Raw genomic sequence first — 27,165 nt, 5'->3', positions numbered from 1 at the left:
TAGTTATCAAATATAAACAAAATTGTTATCAAATACAAACAAAATTATTACAGTGTTCATTTTTTTTTAAAAAAAAATAAGAAGGCCCTAGCTGCCTCGGTGGTCAGGTGGTGGTGGGAGCCGGGGCCTCACATCAGTTCAGGCCTTGTTTAGTTCCAAAAATTTTGGGAAATTGACACTGTAGCACTTTCGTTTGTATTTGACAAATATTGTCCAATCATGGACTAACTAGACTCAAAAGATTCGTCTCGTCAATTTCGACCAAACTGTGCAATTAGTTTTTATTTTCGTCTATATTTAATACTCCATGCATGCGTCTAAAGATTCGATGTGACGGAGAATGTGAAAAATTTTGCAAAATTTTCTGGGGGCCTCAGCACCATCCCAGTCCCGGTTGGGCATGAATGCATTGATGCTCGATAGTGGCCTCTGATCTGGTTTGGCCACAGTCCACTCCACTTGTTGGTGGTCAAACGCCCACTTCAAACCGGCTGCAACGCACGAGCCTACAAGAACCGGTCGTTTTTCACCAAAAAAAAAATGAAAGAAAAGAAACCGTAGCTTTCACACCTGGTATATTTTCAACTTATGCCCTGGTCTCTGTCCTTTCCTCTTTTTTTTTTCTTCTATTATATAATAGGGATGATGAAGAGAAGAAGAGGAATTTATGCTCTTTTACATTTTACGACGTCCTCTTTCGATTGGGTGCGAGCCAAGTCTTCAACTAATGCCCTGCACGTACAATACAAGGGAAATCTGGCTGTTGGCTCTCCCCACACGCCGTGCTTTTGTCCGCTCCAATGGAGGAGAGGTGAGCCGTCGGCGTCAGGAACGCCGCGATCCTGCCGCACGGGAGACAGCTTCATTTTGATTTGGTCGTCTATGACTACGAGTCTACGACAACGACCCTTGCGTACGGTGCAGAATTTGGTGCTAAAAAAGTAGTACTACTGCTGCGTACTATACGGAGTACCTCTCAACAATCTCTGATGCACGGGCTGTACTGCATGCCACAGTAATGGGCTGGATCTAGAGCCTTTCTTTTACTCAGATTAGATTCAGGTCCATCAAAGAGGCCCAAAGCAACCACCACGAACTTGGACCATTCCCCGGTTCTGGATTTGGAAAGCACAAGATACTGCAGGAAAAAAAAAAAAAACAGACAACTAAGCTCTTGACTCTTGAGTGTTCAGGCAGGGTTTCTCTCGAGGTCCAGGCCGCCTGTTTCACCGTCTTCAGCTTGCCGGGAAGTAGTGCAGTAAAAAAATTAGACAAGTACATTTTAGATCCTTAAATATCTATTCCATTTTCTTTAGGTTTTGAAATTCAAAATTTAGAATTTTAAATGACTACAGACGTTGACACGATCTATATGGAGATCGTTTGAAAATTATATAGTTTCAATTTTGAGATGTAAGAAAATAAAATGAATATTTAGGACTCTAAATGATTTTAGATAAAAATATCAACTATAGATTATAGATCATATTGATAACTGCAACTTTTATATAGACCACGTCAACATCCTAAGCCGTTCAAAAATTCTAGTTTTTGAATTTTAAAATATAAGAATCTAAAAAGCATTTGTGGCACTCTAGATAAGTTCAATTAAATAACTTATCATCTGCAAAGTTATAGATTTTATTAAGCTCTATAATTTTAATATAAAAGTTTATCACCATCATACTTCATATGCAGAAGTCAACCATTAAGAGTTATGGTATAACAGTTATGTGCATAATGATCAACTTAACTTCTCTCACATCCACTACTAGAAAATATTATTGTAATATTTATAATGTGAATTGTTGAAGTGTGTCCTCTGGAAAAAATATAATATTGAATGATGTCCATAAATCGTTGGCTGGATCAAGGGCCTTTCTTAGGATCAGATTCAGGCCCATCAAAGAGGCCCAAAGCAACAACCACAAACTTTGACAGATCCCGGTTCTGGATTTGGAGAGCCCCATTACCAGTACTCTTTGCAGTTTCTCTACTATTATTAGACTATTAGGACCAGTATTGAAGAGCAGCCAGCAGGCACTTTCACACACACCACAAGTTTGGGAAGTACTAGAACGAAACGACGCCCACTTATTAGCTTTTCCCGTACACATGCAAGGAACAAACGCAGGCAAGTTTTATTCGAATTTGCATGGCATGCATGGAGCTTCTGATCTGCACGATACAAAATGGGTACACTGTACAGTAGTACCCTATTATGGTACATGGACTCTTAGGGACAGTTCTTGGGGGGTTCCCTCCGGCCGGCCTCCAGGTCCAGACCGCCCTTTTCACCATCTTAGCTTGCCCGGGAAGTACTGCAGGAAAAAAAAATTCAGACAAGTAGGCTCATATAAGAATGTGATTACGATTTACGACGACGCCAAATTCAGACAAGTAGGCTCATATCAGAATGTACATACCTTGTCGATTAGGGACATGTAGTAGGGCTTCACCTTCTCCACGTCGATCCTGACGTTGCTCTTGCTGTACAGGTCATACTTGCTGCAGCAACAAGAAAAAAAAGGACAGAATGCACCAGCTGTTAATTACATATTTGTATATATATATAAAGTGTCCACATCTCGTCGATATCAAGTAGAGTAAGTATCTGCAACTGACTGATCTGGTGTTGTTTTGTCTTACTTGAACACATGCAGCCACTTGAGGTTCTCCTTGTCCTCTTCGTTCATCAGGTGCATGTAGGCTCCATGCTTGTGCAGAGCTGCAAAAAATGCATGTATCCTGACTTAACTTTCGTTCCTTACATACATATATATACAGTACAAAAAGAGGATGAGCGAGGGGGCTTACGGTAGAATGAGTGGTATCTGATGATGAACAGCCCCGCGGAAGGAAGGGTGCTCTTGTTCTCCTTGGCCACCTGACGAGAGAGAGATGAACACACACATGTCAGTATTTTTCTTTTTCAGAAAACACTGCGGTGCCGGTAGGCTAAAGAAACAATGTGGGCCCAAGGATAAGCGTATAGATACTGACCAGGTACATGTAGTCGTCATGGCCCCATGACATGAGCACGTTGTCGAGGCCACAGCCCTCGGAGTAGACCCCAAACTTGGTGTTGAGCTTGGGGTTGTGGTAGTCAGGGTTCTCCTTGAAGTACTGCAACAATGGATTCAGAATTCATTTGGATTCAGAATTCAGAGGCCGTCAGGGCCTCAGGGGGGGAGCGAAACAGAGCAGAGCACTACAGCACTGGACTGTGACTTCTCTGCATCCTCCCAATCGCATGCAGAATCGCTTCATGATTGCTGCTAAGCCGTTGCTTACCTTGAAGTGGACGTTGCTCTCGTCGTATGCGCAGCCGACGGGGAATGTGTCACCTGAAAGTTAAGAGGTTTCACTGTTTCAGAGGAAGAAGACGTGAAAGTTTTTCTTGCATTTGTCAGTTGTGTGGTTTTCACTTGCTTACCAACGACAGCCCACTGAGGGAGCTCCCCAAAGCTTGGGTGCAGCAGCACCTTGCCCAGGTCTGAAAAATGGCATGCGATTAATTAAAATTAACCTCTGTCATTAGAGTTAGAAAAATGCGTGGGTGAGTCCGGTGAGGTCTGAAAAACGACACACAGTTGACAGTTGCATCGATCAACAGCAAGCAAAGCAAAAGGAAAGCAGTACCGTGGATGAGTCCGGTGAGGTGGAGCCAGTCCTGGTCGGGGTAGTCCTTGCGGATGGCCTCGGCGGTCTGGAGGAGGTGCTCGATCTGGGGCATGTCCAGGTCCGGGTCGCTGTCGTCGATGAACTCGTTGAGCAGCTCGATGCAGTCCCAGATGCCCATCTCCGTCTTGTCCAGCCGCCCGTACTCGGCCCGCATCCGCGACACGAACTCGTGCGTCTGCCTCGTGTGGTTCACGCGGTAGAACTCCTCCACCGTCTGCTTCCGCTCCGACTCCGCGTCGTAGTTCCTGCAGCAGCAGTGTTTTTTTTTTAAATTTTAATTCAGGATTCCCGATTCAGCTCCTGCTTTTTCTTTTCGTTTCAGTTTTCATAAAAAAAATCAAACTAATCCATGCCACACGGCTAAAACTTTGTTTCATCATTATTAAAAGAAAAAGAAAGGAAATATTAGTCGCGTACATCAAAATAATGAAAGGGGATAATAAATAAATAAATAAATCCACCGTATGCACAGTGGCCACGAAAATATCAGAGATAATAAATAAATAAACCCATCGTGTTATCTATCATAGGCAGTGACCACGAAAATATCATGGGTGCACGTGGGGCCACTGCCGTGGACATCCAGAAATGTCTGGGAGCATATGCCAATCTGTTCATTATTTACGTTTCGTTTATTTGACTGATAAATCATGATAAAATATACTATTAGCTAATTTTTTATAAGAGAAAAATATTATTAAATAGCCGGCTCAAACGAATAAAACGGTCCTTTTTGTATGTTCCTTTTCCCTCCCTCGGACACACGAAATTCTTGGCCTCCGTTTATGTTCTGAATGATACAGTTTTATTTGCAAAAAGCATCTGATCTGATTATCTGAACATATATACTGATAACAAAATTTTCAGTGGTATGACAAATTCCTCTTGCTAGATCGTGTCCTACAATACAGCCATATTCGAAGTCATGGTTGTACCGTTCACTAATTTATTATAAGAAAAAAACACCGTTGAATGGTTACAAGATTGGGCTAAATAATTTTATGCTGCTATATTTATTTATGTAAATACGATTATTATTCTCAATTTTCCGACGTGCGATGTAAAAAGGGTAGATTTGTCGACTGTTTTATTTATTTATTTATTATTATATTATTACTATAAGATAAGACAAGAGGGAGAGAGAGCCGTCACGCATCTGTTTCCGTCTTTTTTTTTTTTGAGCAAACATCTGTTTCCGTCTTGACCATGGATCGGAAGGAGAAATTAACAGAGCACTACTACTTTTCCTCTCTGCTGTGCTGCTGGCTTTTCTGTTTTGACGTCGCCGATGCCCCAAGAACACACCGTCACCGTAGGAAATGAGTACGTAGGCTGTTTCACCTGAAGGTATTGCCGAAGGCGTTGGCGTCCGGCACGACGAAGCCGGCGTCCAGCACCAGCTCCGCGGGGTCGCCGCCGGCGGGGACCTTCCTCTCCGCCACCGCATCTGCACCATGACCATTCATTCGTTCATTCATTCATTCAGGAAACGAATCTTCTCGCATCCCATCACAGTAGCCAGCCAAGCAGGGAGAAGGCACTGACAAACAAAGGAAAAAAAAAACGAAACACAGAAGCTCACCGAACTGAGGCTGTTCAATGGTGATCGTCATCTTCTTCTCCGACGGATCGGCTGCGCGAGAAAAGAAGAAGAAGAAGAAGAAGAAGCTAGCCTTGACGAAAATGGCAGCACGAAGAACTGAAACAGAGAGGTCCAAGAACAAACAGGGCAACAGCGATGGCCTGGTTCCGGAGGCGAGATCCGCGCGGTATTTATAGCAGGAAGGAGGTGGCGGGGCGCGGGGCCCCCGGTGTCAGGCGGAGCCGGCAAGAGGTAGCTTGCGAGGCCCGGGCAACAGCTGTGGGTGACGCGGCAGGGGCAGGGGAGAAGAAAAAGAAAAGGCAGAGCGCGGGAGATCCTCCCAGCCGAGCCGACCGACGATCGGCGCGCGAGAGAGGGGGTGGTGGCGTTATCCGCCGGAGCCCGGGGGATCCGGATGTGCTAGGACTGGACACAGGGGGGTGACTCAGCCATGGCGTGGAGCTGCGCCTGTGGATGACAGCGACACCTCACGCTCTTTGTGGTAGGTACTGGTACTACTGACCCTTCTTTCTCCCTTGTTGCGCTAGCATGCTGCAATTCTGCTGTTGTTTAGGTTTCAAAAAACTTCAAAATTTTTGTTGCGTTAAATCTTTAAACACATACATAGACATTAAATATAGATAAAAAATAACTAATTATATAATTTATTTTTTAATTTAGTTAGTCTATGGTTATAGTTACTAAATACAAATAAAAATACTACCATAGTTAAATTTAAAATTTTTCACGAACTAGACAAGATCTCTATTTTTTTTCTACTCTTTATTGGGTTGTATTTATTTTTCCTTATTTTTCTCTGCCTCCTCCTTCCCTTTGAGCTTGGAGCGTTTTTTTCCTTTTTCTTGTGTGTGTGTGTGGGGGGGCAACCGTGCTTCGCTGAATAGACTAGTTGAAGCAGCACGTGTATTGTCTTGGCCTCGTGGGCTGGTTTGAGGGACGAGGGGGACAACTCAGCTTAGGCCTGGTTTAGTTTTTGGAAAAAGTCTACTTCACTCTCCAAACTATGGAGCTAAACTACTTAAATTCCTTAATTTTGAAACCGAATGTTTTATCTCTTGAAGTTTTCAAAATCGTTCAAATAATTCCCTTAGGCATTGTTTGTATGTAGTCGGATTTACATCAATCCACATGTGTTGAGGTAGATTGGAGTGGAATTTGAACTAAATTCCACTCCAATCCACACCAACACACATGGATTGAAGTGAATCCGACAACATCCAAACAAGGCCTTAGGCGGTTTTTGAAGGTGGTTTCGCTACCGTAACTATGATTTTGCTACAGTAGCAACGGTTTTATTGTTTTATTTATTTTAGCTGAATTTTTGAAAAATCGTACTAAATCATAGAAAAATCATAAAAATAAACAATCCAATTTTGTTGAACTCCACATGAGTAGATATATATATATATATAATATAGCATAATTTAGTATAAAGTTTTTGCTATAATTTCACAGAAAATAATAGATCAAGATCACCATATTATTTTCTATAAAATTACAGCAAAAACTTTGTACTAAAGTATGCCACATTATATATTCACTGTGTAGATCTACTCATATGGAGTCCAACAAATTTGATTTTTTATTTTATAATTTTTCTATGATTTTTCAAAAAATCAGCTAAAATAAATAAAAAAAGAAAAATACAAAACTGCTGTTATTGTAGCAAAATCATGGTTATTGTAGCAAACCACTGTTGAAAACCGCCTGAGGGGGGTTATTTGAATGATTTTGAAAAGTTTAGAGGGTAAAACGTCCGGTTTCAAAATTGAGTGGGTTAAGTAGTCCACCACCCATAGTTGAGGTGGTGAAGTAGTCTTTTCCTTTAGTTTTTTATCCTAAATTTTTTTTTCTATCTCATTGAATCTTTAGATACATACATAGAGCGTTAGATTTATACAAAAACAAACTAATTGCATAGTTTACTTATAAATCATGAGACAAATCTTCTAAGCCTAATTAGTCTATGATTAGCCTATAATTGCTACAATAACCTACGTGTGCTAATGATGGATTAATTAGGCTTAATAAATTTGTCTCACAGTTTCTAGACGAGCTATGTAATTTGTTTTTTATTAGTATCCGAAAACCCTTCACGATATCATTCCGACATGTGACACCTAAAAATTTTCTTTTCACGAATTAAACAAGGCCCTATTCACGTACCTTGAAAATTTGTAGCATGGTATACTGTATACTATTTTCAGATGGTAGCACATAATCTGTAATGTATGGTGTTTATTTGACCTTATAAAGGAAACCGATGTAGCCTCCACTATATAAACATGCGTAAAGAGACCAAGACAATAAGATCCATTTTTTCTATAAAAAATTACCTACCACTATCATTAAAATAAAATACAGTACATAAATTAACATATAAACATGCATATGACAATTTCCATCTAAATTAGGCACCTTGTAGTTATAAATGTTGACTTTAAATAACCCGATGATACCGAGTAAACAATTCAACTTATATAAAATTGCCCACACCAATTGTTTCTAAAAACAAACAAAGTATCTCCCAAATTATGTCAAAATACCAATATAAGCGATTATGGAAAAATAATTCGATAACCATAATATGTTATTATATGTGTATTTCTAGATTACCTAGGTCTACATCAAATTTAAAATAATCACAAATGCTATATGCTGCCCGGGTGACTAATAAGTAACCATACATGCATTAGAATAAATATTTAATAAGAATTTGTTAATGGTGAAGAAATCTTCTCTTAACAAATTACATGCCAACAACACAACACTTGCAATTTACTTATAAGCTATACTAGTACTTGATGATGGTAATAAATTTGAAGTGATTACTTTAGAGAAGTTCATGAACCACTATGAAATATCAATAATGTCAAAGTGATTACTTTAGATAATTAAGTTTATGAACCACTATGAAGTATCAATAGTGATAATTTATTTTTATAAGCACTATATGTTTCTATAAAAGAATCCTATTAGACACACACACACACACACACACACACACACACACACACACACACACACACACACACACACACACACACACACACACACACACACACACACACACACACACACATTAAATCTAGAGATACATAGATGAGAGTAACTACACGTGCGTGTAAAAGAAACGCGTCATATATATATATATATATATATATATAGTATACTCTGTAGGTAGCTACAAAATATATTATTCTGTAGCCACCTCCATTTACGATAATTTTATATACTAATTTACGATAATATATACACACACGATAGTTGGGTTACTATAACACATGGAGATATTTACCGTAATGTTATAGTAAACCACTTAGTAAGGGATATATAAAAGGGTGTAGTCTAGGACCCTATATATTTATAATAAATACAAAATAAATCCAAATACAATATAATATGGACTATAGTTTGGACTTAACGTGTGGATAAAACAATTCAATAATAATAAGATCAAAAGTAAAACAAAAATATAGATTCATGATGTTATAGAAGGATGTAACAAGAATTGATATAATTTAAGCTCAGATTTTAACTAAATACATTTGAAAGACCCACGGAGGTGCAATACAAAGGATTACACCACATCTATTTACATTATTATTAATCAGATTCCTTCAACAGAACATCCACATTGTCATAGAAAAAAAGAGATGTATTCTTGAAATTCTCGTACAAAATAAGAAACAAATGGTCATCTATTTAGCCTACTCTAATCATCATATAAAGAATAATGGACATTGGATATGTTTTGTTTTCTAAAGAAAATTACCTACTACTGCCACTATAAAAAAATAAATAACCTTTAGACGTACATCACTAAAGCTCGATTCAGCTTTAGTGACAAGGATTTGACCCTAAGCTCTTGTTCTTGTCATTCACCTCATCAGCGGCTCAGCCCTTCAAATATTTGACACGGCTACGATGCTACACACGACAATTGGCACAAGGCCAGAACGCCATGGCGGTGTTGCGTACCTGCTGCGTATCACACCGCATCTTATCTGCTTGGCTTGGTTGTCTCCAGCAGGGGACCGACGCGCTTCACTTCATCAGACGCGTAGAGGAGGTGGACTCACTTGTTGGTCGTCCGGCTTTGCCTTCCAGACTACCAAACGTTTTTCTGGAGAAGTTATTTTTAATAAAAAGTAGAGAGTCAAAGCCGTTTTGGCAAAGCCACAATTTGTGGCTTCGGCGCCAAAATAGCTCCGGCTCCTCTAGAGGAGCTTCTCGTGAGGAGCCGTGCCAAACACCCCTAAAGCTAAATTGAGCTCGGGCTGGTGTGGTGTGCGCTGCAATTCAAGCCCTTTTTGTTTTTTTTGTCTTTTTTTTGAAAGATCCTCTCAAATATGTTCCTAATGTTTTGATTTCAGAATCTAAACCTAGGGTTTGACGCTATCATCATTGGTGCCAAGGTAATACGTCTTAGAGCATCTCTAGCAGACTACCTAAACATGCTACCTATCCTATATTTGGGTAGTGAAAGCCAAAAAATGCACTCCAATAGGCTACCTATTAGCCTAACTAAATTTGTTGTGCCAACAAATTTTCTCTCCCACTACCTACATTTGTTGGGCCGACAAATCTCTCTACCTATTTTCCTCTCCCACGCTCCTCTCTCCCGAAGGCGCTCGTACACACGCGACCTTCCCCGGACTGCTAGATGCGGAGCTCTAGCCCCCCGTGCTTTACCGGCCCTGCACCCCGATGGCGAACCAACCCTTCCTGGTGAACCTCCTCTACCCTGGCGTGCATCCTCCCCACGTCGGCCCTGCTTCGAGGAACGACGGCTGAATCACCCATGGCCCCTCCCAGCGCCACCAGTGCGTGTGCTCCTCCTCTCCACCGGCCCAGGCGCGGCACGCGAGCGGCTCCCCTCGATCCCCCGTGCACCGGCGCATGGCTCTTCCTCCCCGCCAGCTACCAGGCGCGACGTGCGAGCGACTCCCCTCCCCTGCCACCGGCACGTGGGCTCTCCAGGCGTGGCGGCCCTGGTCGGCCCTCTCGATGGCCGAGTTCGTCAATGGTGCCAAGGAAGAAGATGACACATGGGTCCCGTATGTCATGGACTGCAGAAAAAATTTAGGAGGCATATTTTAGGTAGTACTGCTGGAGTTAAAGGTAAAATATAGGTAGTATAAAAATAAGTGGCTACTTAAATAGACATTTAGGTAGTCAGTTTTAGGTAGTAGTGCTGGAGATGCTCTTAGTGCCAACCCCATTGACGCCATGGTTTTTTTACCATACCGTCATTATAGCTAACATGGCGGGCACCTTAGCGCTGTCATCATTGGCACCATTACCGTTGGCGCCAAGCTTGGTGCTATGGATCTTGGCACCAAGATACTGTTTAAATGGATGGCCAGCCCCTCTTCCGTCCTGAGGCTTCCTCCTTTTGTTTCTCCTCGCTCTCGGGTTTTCTTATGTCACCACTTTCCCTTACCTCATGATTCGCCATTTTCGACCGAGAAAACTTGGATTTGATTCGTAGATCTTCGAGAGCAAGGTATCCTCTCTCCCCTACTAGTTTTTATTGCATCGATTCGGTATATATTTTTCGTATTTTCAAACATAAGAATCGTCACTACTTAGGATTTCATGTTCTTTTTAAAATTTGTTTTCAATATACACCTGTAGGATGCTAAGGCGTGGAAAGGCTAGCAAACCAAGGTATGCATTCATTGTTGTGTATTATCTGGTAAACCCTAGGTTTAGGGTTTAATGGTTTTTGGTTCGCCTATTAGCAGAAAATTGTTTCAACTGTAGCTATGGCCAGACGATCGGAAGTCCTTAGGATCGAAAGCCTCTCCTTAATGGTGTTGCAAGAGCCATATGCGTTTGTGGTGATCCTTGCAAGGTAGAAATTTCTAAAGATGAGGAAACCTATAAGCAGAGGTATTAGATGTGTTCCAATTTTACATGGGAGCCTACACCACAATAGCGCCACAGTAACTTTATTGTGAGAAATTTTTATTGTGCATTAAGTATTTTATGTCATATAAAACATGATTTATTTATTTTGTAACAATTATCTTTGTTGCAGACCCCTCCACCGTTGTGTGAATTTGAGCAGTGGATCGACACTGAGATTAAGGAGTCGGACAAGCGGCTTCTACAAGGCCTAAAGGAGTGATATGTGGAGCGTGATGAGATATTAGAGAAGAGACATAGAGGGGAGGCTCTACAGAAGGAGCACAAGGAAGAGAAGAAAAAGAGACATGTTGCTGCGTACATGGAGGAGAGGGAGAAGAAGCTTGAGCTTGTGCACCGAGCAAAGGCAATGATGGAGGAGAATCCCGATGCCCAGAGAAAGAGAAATTGGTCTCGTTGCACTTAATAGTTTACATAACTTGCTAATTCTTTGATTTATTCATGAACAATGTTGTTTAGTGTTAGACTTTGCAATGTGTTATCATGTAATGCACTTTAAGTATGGGTGTCCCTAGGGAATGTTTTGTGTTATTTAGTATGTTGTCATGTATTTCAAATGTTATTGGACCTGTCATATGTGTTTATGGTTTCATTATTAGTAGTCATTATATTTAGTTCAATATTGCAAAGGCAATAAAATGAGTTGAAGTATTGCAAATAAAATATAACGAACTCGCGGACTACATAATTCACACCACACAACACATGAAATAGCATGTCAAAAACATGTACCAAGCTAGGGTACAGAGGTCCTGCACTAAACCTAACATGCCTTAGTTAATTGGAGCCAACAACAAGAACATGAAATGACATGTGAGAACATATGAAATGGCATGTGAGAACATGTACCAAACAAGGGTACATAGTTCTTTTGACTAACCATCCCCAACTATCATGGTTCTCCTTCTCAACCAATGCAAATGTGAAAGGAACCAACTTGTTGTTTGTGTTAACGGATATGGCTATCAGAAGTGTGCCCCAGTACTTGCCAATCAAGAATTTACCGTCAATGGAGAAGACTGGACGATAGTGCCTAATCACCTCAACACACTGAGCTAGGAAAGCACCAAAAAACATGGAAGAATATCTGCCTCCCATCCTTCTATGCGTTCGGTTTAGGGATGTACTCATAATGCATGCCTAAATTCATCGCCTTGATTGCATTGAGAAGTACTAGAAGTTGCTCATACCCATCCTCCCAGTTCTCATATATCATCTTCCATGCCCGCTTCTTAGCCCTCCAGACTTTACCATAAGTTATCTTATAACCATGATACACCTCTATAACTATCCTTATAATTGTTGCGACCTTCATGTTGGTCCCTCCTTGCAATATTCCCATTAATTGCTTGGCGATGAGGGTAGATGTCAATTGTCGATGCTTCATGTTGAGGTCATGTGAAGCACAAGTATGTGGCCTGATAACTTTTGTGATCTTTCACTTTTCGGTGAACTTTTGCTTCCTTGCACGAACTCTCAAGGGTAGCACTCTTTGTCACACACAACCATGTAACACCATTCCACATACAAATGCAGGACTTTGTAAGATCTCTTGCATATCGCTGCAAATGCCTGCAACCACCTCTTCAATGCTGGGAGGTCCTTGAAAACCCTCCCCTTCTTTGTTATCATTTCTAGACCAACCTCTTGAGCTACCTGCAGCTCATCATCACAGCCTTCTGCACACACCTAATCTGAATGAGTAAGATCACTGAACTCATGAACTCTAGGATCACGATGCCCAAGAAAGATACGCCTCAGCATTTCAACATCACTTTTTGTTAGCTCTCCAACAGGACGATCATCATCAGAATCAACTGCCCTTGCGATCTCATATGGCTCTGAATTAACACTGTTTGGAGTCACAAAATCCATCTCCATGGGGCACTTGCACTACGGGAGAAACGAAATTTCCCGAGTGTCAAAGGCTTTCCCGAGAGCCAAAAATCGAGCACTCGGGGAACCCAGTCTTCCCCGAGTGTTGCTCTCGGGGAAGAATTGCACTCGGGGAAGAGAGGCTTCCCCGAGTGCCGTAGCCTACCTGGCACTCGGGAAAGAATGACACTCGGAAAAAGTGTTCTTCCCCGAGCGCAACACTCGGGGAAGACAAGCACTCGGAGAAGAAAAGTGTTCCTTGACGTCCCAAGCAAACGGCGCCGTTGGAGCTTGAAATGAAAAAAAATTCTTCTCCGAGCGCCATAAAAAACTCTCGGGGAAGGGCCTCTTCCCCGAGTGCTAAAAGACAGGCACTCGGGGAAACTGGTGGCTTCCCCGAGTGCTGTGAGTTTTGCACTCGGGGAAGAGGCCCTTCCCCGAGAGCCAGGAAAGACACTCGGGGAAGTTTTTTTTGTTTTTTGTTTTTTTGCCCAAATTTTTTTCTTTTGCCTTCCTACATTATTTCAAACTTCTTGTTCAAATTTAGGGATATTTAAACTTTTTTAGTATATTTTATTAGTTTTTTTTTCGTTTCATTGATTTTTTTGCAAACTTCGAATTTGAACTGTAGGTGCATTAAATAATAGAATTTTTGTATTCAAAAAATTATATTAACGATATTTGGTGTATGTTAAGACCGTATCCAGAAGCTCAAATCAAATGTGAAACATCTTGTTATCGAAACATGAGATACAACTTACGGAAAAAGTGTTTTAAAATTATATAAAATCCGAAAAAAGTCCAAAAATAAAGAAACTTGTCTGGACGTCATGTTATCGCATGTAGAGGTTATGATAAAAAATTGAGAAGGTTTAGAATAAGTTTGCGATGTTGGATGTCTAAAACCTAGACATCTTTACTAGCCTGAGTAGTATTCACGTTTGACCATCGTTCCTTTCTGATTCTTGTTGAAGCGGTCAGAGCAGCTCTTGCCGCTACTTGCAGTTCTGGTTACTAGTTCGAGAGCAGCTCCTCATCTCAGTTCTCTGTTTACAGCAGCACCAGATTTAACTCAATTGTGTGCAAGTCAGCAAGTGTTAGGTGCTCGTCAGGGTCGAAGTGTCAGTTTCCCGATGGTCTGCTGCTCTTCCAGTTCGTTTTTATCTCTTTTCTTCCAGAGACATGTCAGTTCAGTTTCTGTGTGTTGAACAAATTTTTAGGGTATTTTCTGGATATTTTTTCAGTACAAATTTTAGATACACTGACATAAGAAACTAGTTATATAGGTCATATAAGATGTTCTGTCGAATTTTTGAATTAATAGTGATATGTTTCTTCTTTTGTAGAGCAAGACTTATCAGAAGGGACCCAGAGCACCTCAGTGACCCTGGTCGTCTTCGTCGGTGTTGCGGTCGTGCCTGCACTGCATCGCCACGCCACTGCACCGACTCGCCACTGCACCGCTAGCCTGTCTCCACCACCACCGTAGGTATAATTGAGCTCTCTTCCTTATCGTTGTCGTACGTAGATCGGTATAGCCTAGTTAGGTGTCTCCCGTCCAAAACAGATACTGTTTGAGCTATGTGGATCTCTACATAACTATAACCGTATCTGTTTTGGATTGTCCACGTTTTTTTGGACAGCCTGCGGATGCGTAGATGGGTTAGTTTTCATGTTCTGCTCGGATCCAAGATGAAGTTTTGGCACCACCTCCCTATTGTTCTTCGGATACACACTCTCCCTTGTAGGACGTGTATCGGGAGAGCAGCGGGGAGGTGCTGCCAAAATTTCGTCTTGGATTGGAGTAGAGCATGAAAACTAACCTTATCTACGCATCTGCGGGTGGGATTAGGACCTATCCTCACCTATTAGACAGTAGACACGCCGTGCAAATTCGATTGATGGTTATATTAGTCCATTATGTGTATATGCTAGAGGATGGATAACCGTGAGTGGATGTACACGGGACGCTCAAGTCAGACTCAAATGACCCGTGAATGGATGGATAAGACCGAGAAATTTTTGGAACATGCATTTAAGGCAGCTAAGGGAGCGATAGACACGTTCTGTCCTTGCAGCCATTGTGAGAACAAAAAAAGAAGAACAAGGGAAGTCATGATGAAGGATCTTTGCAAGTATGGATTTATGCCAAACTATACCCGGTGGGTTTGCCATGGTGAACCCTATTGTCCTAGAGAGGAGTCCGTGAGACAACACTTGGAGACATTTGATGGTGATGGCGGGGTAGCAGGATGGTTAGGTGACTATGAGGATGCGACGTTCGCGGAAAGGCCTACGGAGGACGAGCACGGGGATGAGGAGGAGCCAGAGCCGAGCGCTAAGGCGTTCTTGGCCATGTTAGAGTCGGCACAAAAGCTCCTACATGAGAAGACAACAGTTTCTCAACTTGATGCCATTGGGCGTCTACTAGGGTTGAAGTCCCAGCACAACATGACTCGAGCCTGCTTCGATGATATGATGGCAATTATTGGGGGCCTACTTCCGGAGGGTCATCATCTACCGAGCAGCCTGCACGAGTCAACGAGACTCCTTCGGGCACTAAAGATGCCATATGAGTAGATACATTGTTGTCCGAAGGGGTGTGTCCTATTTAGGGAAGAACACAATGATGCAAAGTACTGTCCAAAGTGTAAATCCTCTAGGTATGTAGAGGTAGACAAAGGTGATGGAAAGAAGCAGCAGAATGAGAATATCCCCATGAAAGTCCTAAGACACCTTCCGATCATACCGAGGCTCCAACGACTATTCATGTCCGAGGAGTCCGCAAAACAGATGACATGGCACAAGAATGGCGTTCGATACAATCCTGATAAGATGGTACATCCAGCAGATGGTGAAGCATGGAAAAGCTTTAATGCCAACCATCGTGACAAAGATGAAGAGGCACGTAATGTACGTGTTGCGCTGGCAACGGATGGGTTTAATCCTTATGGAATGATGTCGGCCCCATACACTTGTTGGCCTGTGTTCGCTATCCCCCTCAATCTCCCCCCTGGTGTCCTACTTCAACGGCAAAACATATTCTTGACGTTGATAATTCCTGGACACCCGGGAAACAAAATGGGTGTGTACATGCAGCCTGTTTATGATGAGTTGATCAAGGCTTGGAATGAAGGCGTATTGACTTACGACCGAGCTACAAAGAAGAACTTTAGAATGTTTGTTTGGTACCAGTACTCCATGCATGACTTCCTGGCGTATGGGATATTTGCCGGCTGGTGTGTCCATGGGAAGTTTCCATGCTCGATATGCAAGACAGCTGTACAGTTCATTTGGTTGAAGAATGGTGGCAAGTTCTCGTCGTTCGACAAGCATCGACAGTTCCTCCCTCTTGACCATGCATTTAGAGGAGACATCAAGAACTTCACGAAAGGGGTCACGGTGACCGATCCTATACCTCAAAAGATGACTAGTGCCCAAGTTCATGCTCAGATAGATGCTCTCGTGGTCCCAATGCAGAAAGATAATCCAAAGAAGGGTAAAAGAATGAAAGTTAATCCAAAGAAAGATGAGCCAAACAAAGATCGCTTTGTGGGCTATGGTGTGGAACATATGTGGACTCATAAGTCGGGGTTGGAGAGGCTTCCCTATTTTGATGACCTTCGCCTTCCACACAACATAGATGTAATGCACACTGAGAAGAATGTCGCTGAAGCACTTTGGGCAACACTCATGGACATTCCTGACAAGACAAAGGACAACCCTAAGGCCAGAGTGGACATGGCAACACTATGTGACAGACCAAAGCTACAAATGATGCCTCCAAGAGACGGGAAATCATGGAAAAGACCTAAGGACGATTACGTCTTGGAAAAGGCGCACAGGAAAGAAGTGATAGAATGGATGCAGACGTTAAGTTTCCCTGATGGGTTTGCAGCGAATCTTAGGAGGGGAGCAAACCCAGATACTGGCCGAGTCTTAGGGATGAAGAGTCATGACTTCCATATATGGATTGAGCGGCTTCTTCCTTCGATGGTTCGAGGCTACGTCCCTGAGCATGTCTGGAAGGTGCTGGCAGACTTGAGCTTTTTCTTCCGCCAGCTTTGTGCCAAGGAGATATCTTTGAAAGTGGTTGAGGAGTTGGAAAAAACAGCACCCGAGTTACTCTGTAAGATGGAGAAGATCTTTCCACCTGGCTTTTTCTTGTCGATGCAGCATTTGATTTTGCACCTCCCGAATGAGGTACGATTGGGGGGCCCCGTGCAGAACCGTTGGTGCTATCCAATCGAGAGATGTCTAAAGACTGTTCGCCAAAAATGTGGAAACAAAGGTAGGATTGAGGCTTCCATAGCAGAGGCATTCATTCGTGAGGAGGTGTCAAACTTCACAACATCATATTATAGTGAGAACCTTCCAAGCGTGCATAATCCACCCTCTCGTTACAACGAGGATGAAAATGAATCGACCCTCAGCCTATTCAAAGGGCAACGCGGGAGATCAAGTGGAGCAGCCACAAAGTTCTTGACCAATGCAGAGTGGCGCAAGATCATGCTCTACGTGTTGACAAACCTTGACGAAGTCGACAAGTATCAGAGGTAAATTCTCGATGAACTTGTTACATACTTCGTAAATTTTCTGCATCCAACCTTGTTGCTTGTTGGTGTAGGGAATTTTTTGATCAATACTGGCATCATTCAAGGCCACCTTCTGACCATGAACGAGAGACCCTTCTTCAACATAGTTCGCCTGATTTCATTACATGGTTCCAAAGAAAGGTACCTTCTGACCAACTTGGCTCGTTCCAAGTTTGGTGTTTCTAGTTGCCTAATTTCTTTTCTCATGCTTGAGCTTGCAGTGCCAAAGGGATTTGACTATAAGTGCTGAATTACGACAAGTGGCTAGAGGCTTTGACTATAAGGTCTCGTCATTTAACGCTTATGATGTGAATGGATATCGCTTTCATACCCCAAGCTATGAGAAGAATCGTCCCAATCCAAGGACGACGAATACCGGAGTATTTACGCCTGGAGAAGTTGAGCCAGGCGCTGAGCAAGAGGACTATTATGGCATAGTTGAAGAAATATATGAGCTCCAATACCATGGAGAAAAAGCACCTAAGCCAGTCATATTCAAGTGCCAGTGGTTTGATCCTGCAATATTGAGAAAGTCCCCTAAACTTGGGATAGTCGAAACTAGACAGGACATCTTCTATCAAGGAGAAGATGTATATATTGTGGCTCAACAAGCTAGGCAAGTTTATTATTGTCCATATGCGTGCAAAACTGACCCACGTCTTCAGGGTTGGTATATTGTGCACAAGGTATCACCACATGGTAAATGTCCTCGCCCAAACGATGATGACTACAACTTGAACCCACCCACGCATGACGAGGAGTTCTATCAACAAGACGAGGGGCTACCAGGGATGCTCGAGATAGACTTAACCGGAGAGATTGAAATGGAAGTAGACGAAGAGTGGGTTGTTGACGAGGAAGCTGCAGATGAGGTGCATGATCCGAGAGACTTGAAAATGCTTGAGGGACTACAACTAGATAATGACAGTGATGAGGATGAGGCCGTTGACAATTTGGAGGCTCTTGATAGTGATGACGATAGCTATTGTCGAGATAATCCCGATCATGAAGAATATTAGAAATACATGTAATATGTTATGTAATTACATTTTATTTATTTTGCATCCTTTGCTAAGTACTTCTCATTTATCTATACTAATACTACTTTATTCTTTTTAATTGCAGGTGATGGGGCCCACTAGGAGGTGTCGCTCGGCTTACTCGAGACCGAGGGACACGCCAGCGGTTGAGGAGACGGAGACGGAGCCGTCAGAGAGGCAGAGGAGGGCGAGAGGCAGGCCCAGGCTAGAGCCATCGACTGACCACGACCTTGGCTCCTCTCGCTCTTCTAGGGGCGACGACGTCCCTCCACAGATGTACGATGAGGAGGTCCCGCCCGAGTCCGAGGAGGGGGTTCCACACATGTCTGAGGAGGGGGTAGGGGGTTCGACTTCCTCCAGTGCCTCAAAACCCTATAAGCGAGGTCCCAGCCAGCTCCCGAAGCGACCCATTCCTATTGACCGCCGCCCACTGATTGCACCCGAGGGGGATAAGTAAGTAATTTCATATGTTCTTCATTTGATATTTTGAAAAATCATACTAACTATTGTTAACCACTTATGCAGGAACTGGATACTTGTGGAGGATGGAGGCGAGGCTCGCAATGTCAATGGGATCCTGGGACTTTTGTGCAGGGAACACTTTCCTGGCCTAGTCTACAAGTCAGAGGAGGATGTGGACGGAGAGATACCCTCGTTCGACCAGTACGCTCTCTTCCCCGCCAGTGCTCCATATAGAAACTTGGCGGATCAGGTGATTTCAGAGTTGTGGGTAAGCCTTTCTCGCTCTATGGCCCTCAATTCATTGTACATTCTTAAAATAAAATAATGGATACCTTGTGTCTTGTGTCTTTATGCAGGACTACTTCAGATGCCAGCCAGGACAGGAGGAAAGGGCGTATCAGGTGGCTTACGCTTCCTGTAAAAGGCGTGTCTCGGACTTGTATTACGAGTCCCGCTTGCAGGCGCACATTGATTATAATGCCACCTACCGTCATAGAAGAATCAACAGACCTCAGTCAAGAAGAGAGATTCTAACAAGAGAGCAGTATCTTCAGGTAAATTGAAAACATCTCCTATTGATCCCTTTTCGGATTAACTATGCCTAATTTGATCTTCTGATGGCTTGTAGGTGATTCCAAATTGGTGCGCCACCTATCCCGATTGCTGGGATGCTATAGTGGACAAATGGTTAGACGCAGACTGGCAGAAGTTGCACCAAGAGAAAAGCGAGCAACGTATGCTGATGCCAGGTGTACCTCACCATCAGGGTAGCGCGAGCCTCAGCAAATACAAGAAGACATATGTAAGTCTCCACCACTTGTCTAATCTAGCCACGCTCAATTCTGCATGATTGCAAACCACATGTTGTCTATATTGCAGGAGGCGGCGCACGGTGGCCAGCCAATTGGCCAACTCACGGCGTATGCTCTGGCCCACATGGGCCCAGCAAAGTCCAACATCGAGTACAACCCTGATGCAGGCCCAGAGGTGTACACAAACTCTAGCGTCTACACCCGTCTCAGTTCGTACATGGAGGCATCGAGGTTAGTCCATGGGTCGGACTACGATCCGAGGACTGAGGAGCGCCTTGATCCTGAGCTAGTGATGAGGATTGGGCAAGGTAAGAAGCATGGACGATTCTACATTGGCGACGGCATCCTTGAGACAGGTTGTACTCCTCCTCTCAACCGTCTACGAGCAGCGAGCACGAGCTCTAGCGTGCCCATAAGCCAACGGCCAACAGCGGTGGAGGCACTACAGGTAAGTATTCCAGTTTCATTCATCGTTCTTTCAATTTTACGTTCCTTACCTTTGCATTATTGAAACATTGGGTTCAAATGTTGTAGGCCGAGCTGCTAGCACTTCGGGCCCAGCAGGAGGCCCAGTTGGCTGAGCGAGAGGCTGAGCGAGCCGAGCGGGAGGCCGAGCATCAGAGGATACAAGCTTTGGAGGCCCAGCAAGAGGGTTTGCTCTAGTTCGTGCAACAACTTGGGCAACAACAAGGTTGGGAGATCCCAGCACAGCTGCTTGCACCACCACCACCACCATATCGTCGAGAGTCTACTCCGATGAGTATTAGTATGGATGTTTTACTTTCTTTGCTCATACTTAGCATAAAACCTAGTGATGGCCTTCTCCGGATTTGTTGATGTGTCGGCCTTCGTGCTGGATTTGTTGATGTGACGGCCATCGTGCCAGACATGTGGTTGTCGGCCTTCGTGTCGACGTTTCTCTTGCAGGTTTTGGAAACCTCCCCGTGCAGGGGAGGTGCTGCCGAAATTTCCAATTTTTCTTTACACTCTACATTTTTATTTGTCACTCACATCCAATGCCCTCTCTTTTGTAGCATGCATCGGGGGCGGCGTCCAACCATGTCGGAGGGTCGCCAGGATCGCACGGCGTGCTATGCACACCTAGACCGTCGCTGGGATCGCAAGCTGGGGCGTCCCAACCCTCGCCGGCATCGCACACTGGACAGTCGCCGTGAGCTGCCTTGGGAGTTGTTTTTATGTATTAAACTTGTGAACTTAGAATAATATGTACTCTTGAACGTGTGGTTTGTAATATATTCTGAATTTCGTATAAATTTGGTCATTTGTGATATATATAAATGTGGTTTTTGATATATTGCTGTTGATTTTTGGACTGTGATATATATATATATATATGCTCTGTTGATTAAATGGAAAAGCAAAAAAAAAATTCGAAATGGCTTCCCCGAGTGCACAGAGTTTGGCTCTCGGGGAAGAGGAAGTCTTCCCCTAGTGCTTTGGCAGCGGCTCTCGGGGAAGAGGAAGTCTTCCCCTAGTGCTTTGGCTGCAGCTCTCGGGGAAGAAGGAGTCTTCCCCTAGTGCTTTGGCAGCGGCTCTCGGGGAAGAGGAAGTCTTCCCCTAGTGCTTTGGCTGCAGCTCTCGGGGAAGAAGGAGTCTTCCCCTAGTGCCTGGCCTTCGGCTCTCGGGAAAGATAGTGCCTTCCCCGAGTGTTGCACTCGGGGAAGATTTTTTTTTTAACAAGCAAACGGCGCCGGAGGCCACCAACGGCGTCAACTCTTCCCCTAGTGCTAGGATGGCTCTCGGAAAAGACTTCCCCGAGTGCACGAGTTTTGGCTCTCGGGGAAGACGTCTTTACCGTGAAGAGATACCCCGGGCACTCTTCCCCGAGTTGCACTCGGGGAAGGCTTCCCCGAGTGCTATTAGGCCTTCCCCGAGTGCATTTGGCACTAGGGGAAGCCACTCCCTCCCGTAGTGTTGAGCATCAACAGAAGGAACATCCACATTGTTGGGAATGTCTCCTGCAGCATAAGCTACAATACAATGAGAGAATGAGATAAATAGTTGAAATGAAGGGGTAAGCTCCAAAGAATGATGCAAAAAGACACTTACTCGGATGATTATGTGTCAACATGATCTTCTGAGGAGATTCTAGCACAACATTATGAGGCCGACAAGCATCTCTAGCAATAGGGACCTCATTGGGGGCAGATTGGGCATCGAGAACAGTACGTACAACCTCCACATCCATATCAAGGGCTAGAGGGTCAAAGTATGCTTGCTGTGCCATTGACGGGGAAAACCCATGAAGGATCAGATTAATAAACACCCGCGGCACAACCACATCCAAACTTTAGAACTGTCTCTTCATAGCCGATCTCATATACTTCTCCCACTAATCTGCACACCTAATTGGGATAATCTTCCTTAGCAAGTTTGGAGGGCAACCTAGGTGAAGTATGTTGACACTTACTAACACTACTTGGATACTAGGTTGTCATCCCCAGCATGGTGCTAGAGTGTACAAAGGATTTATGAATATGGAGGCTCTCTAGAAAATAATCTATTCTATCCGCAAGCGCACAGATAAAATACCTCATTGTAGCATTTCACCAGGAAAGTATTCCGGGTATCGTTATTTATATTTTGCTTAAGAGAACGACGAAAGTGAAAACACGGGTAAAATCTATCAAGGCATAGACTAGCGATAAACTTGCAATAACTTGATTACTAATGAGGAACTCGTCACACAGTCACTTGCTTTAGCAGGGGGTAAGCCATAATAATAAAGATAATGAAATATAAGCTCATGGGTAAATAACACAGCAATTAGAAATAGACTACTCCACATAAATGTAAGGTGACGTCAGATTAGCTAGAGAATGGATTCTGAGTATCTACTATCTACTAAGTCACAATCTACTCTAGTTATCTATAAGATCATATATAGCACAAAAGACTCTTTATTCATGTATAAGGAACATTGCTAAAGTAAATCAGAACATAGCAAGACTTACTCCGCAACACAAATTCTACCTGTTCAATCAACGGAGAGTGGACTATATAAGAATCAACGAAGCTGTCACCATCGCGAACTACCACACGACCCAACCAATAGGATACATTTGCAGGTAAATAATATCTAAGCACCACGCTCACATATGATCTACCACTTAACTCCCTCGAGTCAAGAGCTAAGCGCTTTGCAAACTTATACATAAACTCATTATCAATCATAACTATATCAAATACAGAACTAGAGCAAACTAAGAACATAATAAATAGAGACATAATGCAATTAGAATAAAGTAGTAGAGAAAGATATAAAATAATACCAATCTTTATTGATGAAGATCCAAAATCCAGAGTGCTAGGCTCTACTTCTCTAATTCTATCTAATCAATCCTATAGAACTTGAAGGAATTGGGAGTAGCTAGTTCTAATTCTCTGCGGGAGAGAAATTCCTAAACCCTAACTTTGATGGCTTCCTCTGATAATGATTTCTCCTCTCCCCTGGGGTGGAGAGGCCTTGCTTATATAGCCCCCTCAAGTGAATGTGGGCCGTTGGATCAAACCGACATTAATCGCACGGTTATTCTTGAAGATTAGAGGCGGTGGAGCACGATCTAGGAGACGGAGCCTGATTGGCTGCTTCAGGTGGGCAGGCGCCCAAGGGGGTTGGGCGGGCGCCCTGCCCCCGGGCCCGTTCGGCCTCCCGTTCGTTCCCGTGGCTTCTGGACTCTTCTAGATTAAGGAAAATTGCGCGTCACGTAATTATCTCGTTGTAAACCTGACATGTGGTCCTTCTCTCCATATTTTCTGATAACCCCCTACAGAAATAGACAAACACCAAAGCTCGTGGAATTCTGTCAGATAAAACCCTAATTCTAGATATTTGATGCATATTGATCCTTTTCTATGTTTAGTTGATGGTTAAATTTAACACTTAAGGACCGTCAACAAAGTACACCCACAACTGCAATGCCATCATCTCTATGGCAATGTACCTCCCCCGAGATCTTGCAACCAACTCACTAAATGATGACTTCTCATCAAATAACACAGGCACACTTTGCATGCCGACAAACTCAACATATCCATAGCGATCTCTTTCTATAGTGCCTCCATGATATATGCTCACTAGGTTATCCATCGTAGGGGAGGGAGAAGTGGTGGCCGATAGGGATGGGAGAATCGATGATGCACTGGCGGCCGACCGGGAGGGAGAGGAGTGTGAATGAGAGAGAAAGGAAGGGTGAAGAGAAGAGAGAAAGAAGAGGAAGGGCCCACCTGTAAGCCAGGTTGGCGCCAATGGCCTTAGCGCCAAGATACGCGGTGCCAAGCCTAGCGCCACGGCAGCACTTCCCATGCGTCCACGCAGCCCCCTTGGCACCACGTGTTACCTTAGCACCAATGGTGATGGCGTCAAGCCCAGAGTTTAGATTCTGAAATCAAATCTCCAATGACGATTTGAGAGAATCTTTTGAAAAAAGGCAAAAAAGTTGGCTAGCCCTGCGTCGGCCTAGGCATGCGCCAAACCGCTTTTTGGCGCGTGAGATGGCAACATTTCACAAGCAGAATTTTCATCTTCTCCTAGTGATGTGGACTTCTCCTAGTGTTTTAGTATTTAAAATTTAGTACAAACTTTCCCTACTAAATGTCTCCTAGTGAGGATTCGCTAGTGCTATGAGTAGTGATAGTGTTTTACTACTAATTTAAAACATCAGGAGAACGCCACTATTTTAGTAGTGTTTAATGTACAAGTGTTCTAGATCAGCTGTTGCTTATTAGCTTTGAGTTTTATATAAAAAGGGAACGATGGTTTTGATATTATTTTTGTAATATATATACTAGTATAGTTCTAGTACTAAGTTAGACATTACATAGGCCTTGTTTAGTTTCGAAAAGTGAAAAGTTTTCGGTACTGTAGCACTTTCGTTTGTTTGTGACAAATATTATTCAATTATAGACTAACTAGGATCAAAAGATTCGTCTCGTGATTTACAGCAAAACTGTGTAATTAGTTTTTGTTTTCGTCTATATTTAATGTTTCATGCATGTGCCACAAGATTCGATGTGACGGAGAATCTTGAAAACTTTTTGGTTTTCAGAACTAAACAAGGCCGTAGTCTTTATTAACAAAAGATGTTCTTTAGGGCCTGTTTAGATTGGGGATGAAAATTTTTTGGGTGTCACATCGAATGTGTCGGAAGGATGTCGAGAGGGTTTTTTAGAAACTAATAAAAAAACAAATTACATAGCTCGTCAGGAAACTGCAAGACAAATTTATTAAGCATAATTAATCTGTCATTAGCATATGTGGGTTACTGTAGCACTTAAGGCTAATCATGGAGTAACTAGGCTTAAAGATTCGTCTCGTGATTCTCAACTAAACTGTGTAATTAGTTTATTTTTTATCTACATTTAATGTTCCGTGCATGTGTCCAAAGATTCGATGGGATGGATGAAAAATTTTTAGGTGGGGAACTAAAGAGGGCCTTATTCTAAAAAAAAATGTCTAGTTTTGCATGGAGTGTGTATATGATAAAGAATACCATTACAGAGTAAGTGTGGTGATGCCCCTAAAGTCCTCCAATACAATCAACACTGTCGAACCAAAATGTGTTGCCAACACAAACGATAGATGAAGTTGGTGCATGCAGCCCCTTGGCTTACTAGCTCTGATTGGCTGTTCTTGCCCAGGCCGGATGGGTATCCCATTTGCATCCGTGAACTTATCTTTCAGTGTTTACTATTATTTAACCTACGAAAAGAGAACCGTACATATGGGATGATGTTAGCGGCTAATACGCATCGCCAATGTCATTGGTGGTTGCAAGTTGAGGGATCGTTGAGAGCGACAACCACACAACCCTTTGTGTAATATCTTGAAATATCATTTTAGCAACGATTTGGATATCCCGATAGCAACGATAATGGCATTCTCCAACTTAAGTGGAGACTGCTTGATAGCTTCATCAACATTTGCAATCCTAGCTGATATATGAGCGGTCATAATGTTTGTGGTCTTGTTGACTTGGGATCAGTATTCTCTTTGGTCTCAACAAGATTATGATGTTGCAATACATCTTATAATTTGTAACAGGGGGATCGGAGTATATTATTTTCTCCAGATGGTAGCACATAATGTGCATGTGTATTATGTAAATTACGGAGGTATGGTAATACACAATGGATTCTTTTCACTAGTAGTGTAGAGAATCCATGTGATACACATTGACTGTTTCACAAAGTGACAAAGTTATGTGATGCACAACATGTTACTATGTGTGATGGCTACACAGATAAAGTTATCATAGAGCTGTCATGGTCCAAGTTGGCAACTAGCCTCCGGCCAAGTTATCATAGAGCCGCGTTTGCTGATCCTGATTCCTGAAGGATGCACCAAGCCACAAAAGCCTATACATGTGCAAGTATATAAGCACCGTGGCCTGTCCTGTACCGCCGCAGGGTCAAACTGAACGTCTGAACGTGCTATCGCCTCCAGACTTGTATTCATTCAACACTATTTTAATATTTTGTACAGTAGGAGCTCGTTCAGTAGTTTGACTCGGTAGTCTTATAGTCTAATTAAGCACGGACTTTTTTTTTGAACGAAATTAAGCACGGACTTTTGACACTAATTGCTGCTGCATTGCCAATACAATAATAAAAGTATAACCATATTACATAATATAGGAAACACATGTAAACATTCATCTAACAAGAGCAACTCTAACATAACCTCCAAATTAAAACACAGCCTCACAATAGACAGTTTTTGGGCGCATCACAAAACTTACAGATTGATAAACAATGTTAAAGGACCTGTAGCCTAGTACTTCCTCCGTCTAAAAAAACGTATAATTCTAGTACAATGTCATGGTTTAGTATCTCAAGTTGACTAATTATAGTTAAAAAATATCAATATTTATGATATCAAATAAATACCATAAGATTAATTATAAAATATATTTTCTTAATAAATTAATTTAGAGTCATAAATACGAATAGTACTCACTAGAAATTTGGTCATACGTAAACTACTTTTGCCAGCACCTTAGCTCCTGGGTTCGACTCTTTGTGGGTGCGATTTTTTTAGGATTTAATAGGGTTGTGCTTTTAGTAGAGCGAGACACCTGTGATGACTTCGTTAATTTCAAGAATTGCCAGTTCATATGTTCATAGAGTATCATTTGACT

The 27,165-nt window shown here is 42.7% G+C and overlaps 1 protein-coding gene and 2 long non-coding RNA genes across 3 annotated transcripts; 2 read left to right on the top strand and 1 right to left on the bottom strand.

Moving 5' to 3' along the window:
- On the bottom strand, positions 2,072 to 5,546 carry LOC110431002 (probable inositol oxygenase). Its single transcript, XM_021449433.1, has 10 exons — positions 5,267 to 5,546; positions 5,026 to 5,131; positions 3,643 to 3,929; positions 3,437 to 3,496; positions 3,295 to 3,347; positions 3,004 to 3,126; positions 2,818 to 2,887; positions 2,650 to 2,728; positions 2,427 to 2,508; positions 2,072 to 2,321 (listed from the first exon to the last, which is right to left on the bottom strand). Exons 1-10 carry the CDS (start codon positions 5,295 to 5,297, stop codon positions 2,295 to 2,297), a joined length of 918 nt encoding a protein of 305 aa, XP_021305108.1. The 5' UTR covers positions 5,298 to 5,546; the 3' UTR covers positions 2,072 to 2,294.
- LOC110431311 lies at positions 19,062 to 19,697 on the top strand. Its single transcript, XR_002448788.1, has 3 exons — positions 19,062 to 19,184; positions 19,257 to 19,461; positions 19,550 to 19,697. It is a non-coding gene; the product is annotated as an uncharacterized LOC110431311 (long non-coding RNA).
- LOC110431440 lies at positions 20,673 to 21,304 on the top strand. The gene is made up of 2 exons (XR_002448931.1): positions 20,673 to 20,771; positions 21,040 to 21,304. It is a non-coding gene; the product is annotated as an uncharacterized LOC110431440 (long non-coding RNA).

This window comes from Sorghum bicolor, chromosome 10, assembly GCF_000003195.3.
Source record: "Sorghum bicolor cultivar BTx623 chromosome 10, Sorghum_bicolor_NCBIv3, whole genome shotgun sequence".
Lineage (NCBI taxonomy): Eukaryota > Viridiplantae > Streptophyta > Magnoliopsida > Poales > Poaceae > Sorghum > Sorghum bicolor.
Note: the sequence above shows the minus strand (reverse complement) of the source record. Positions and strands in the feature narration are given on the sequence as shown.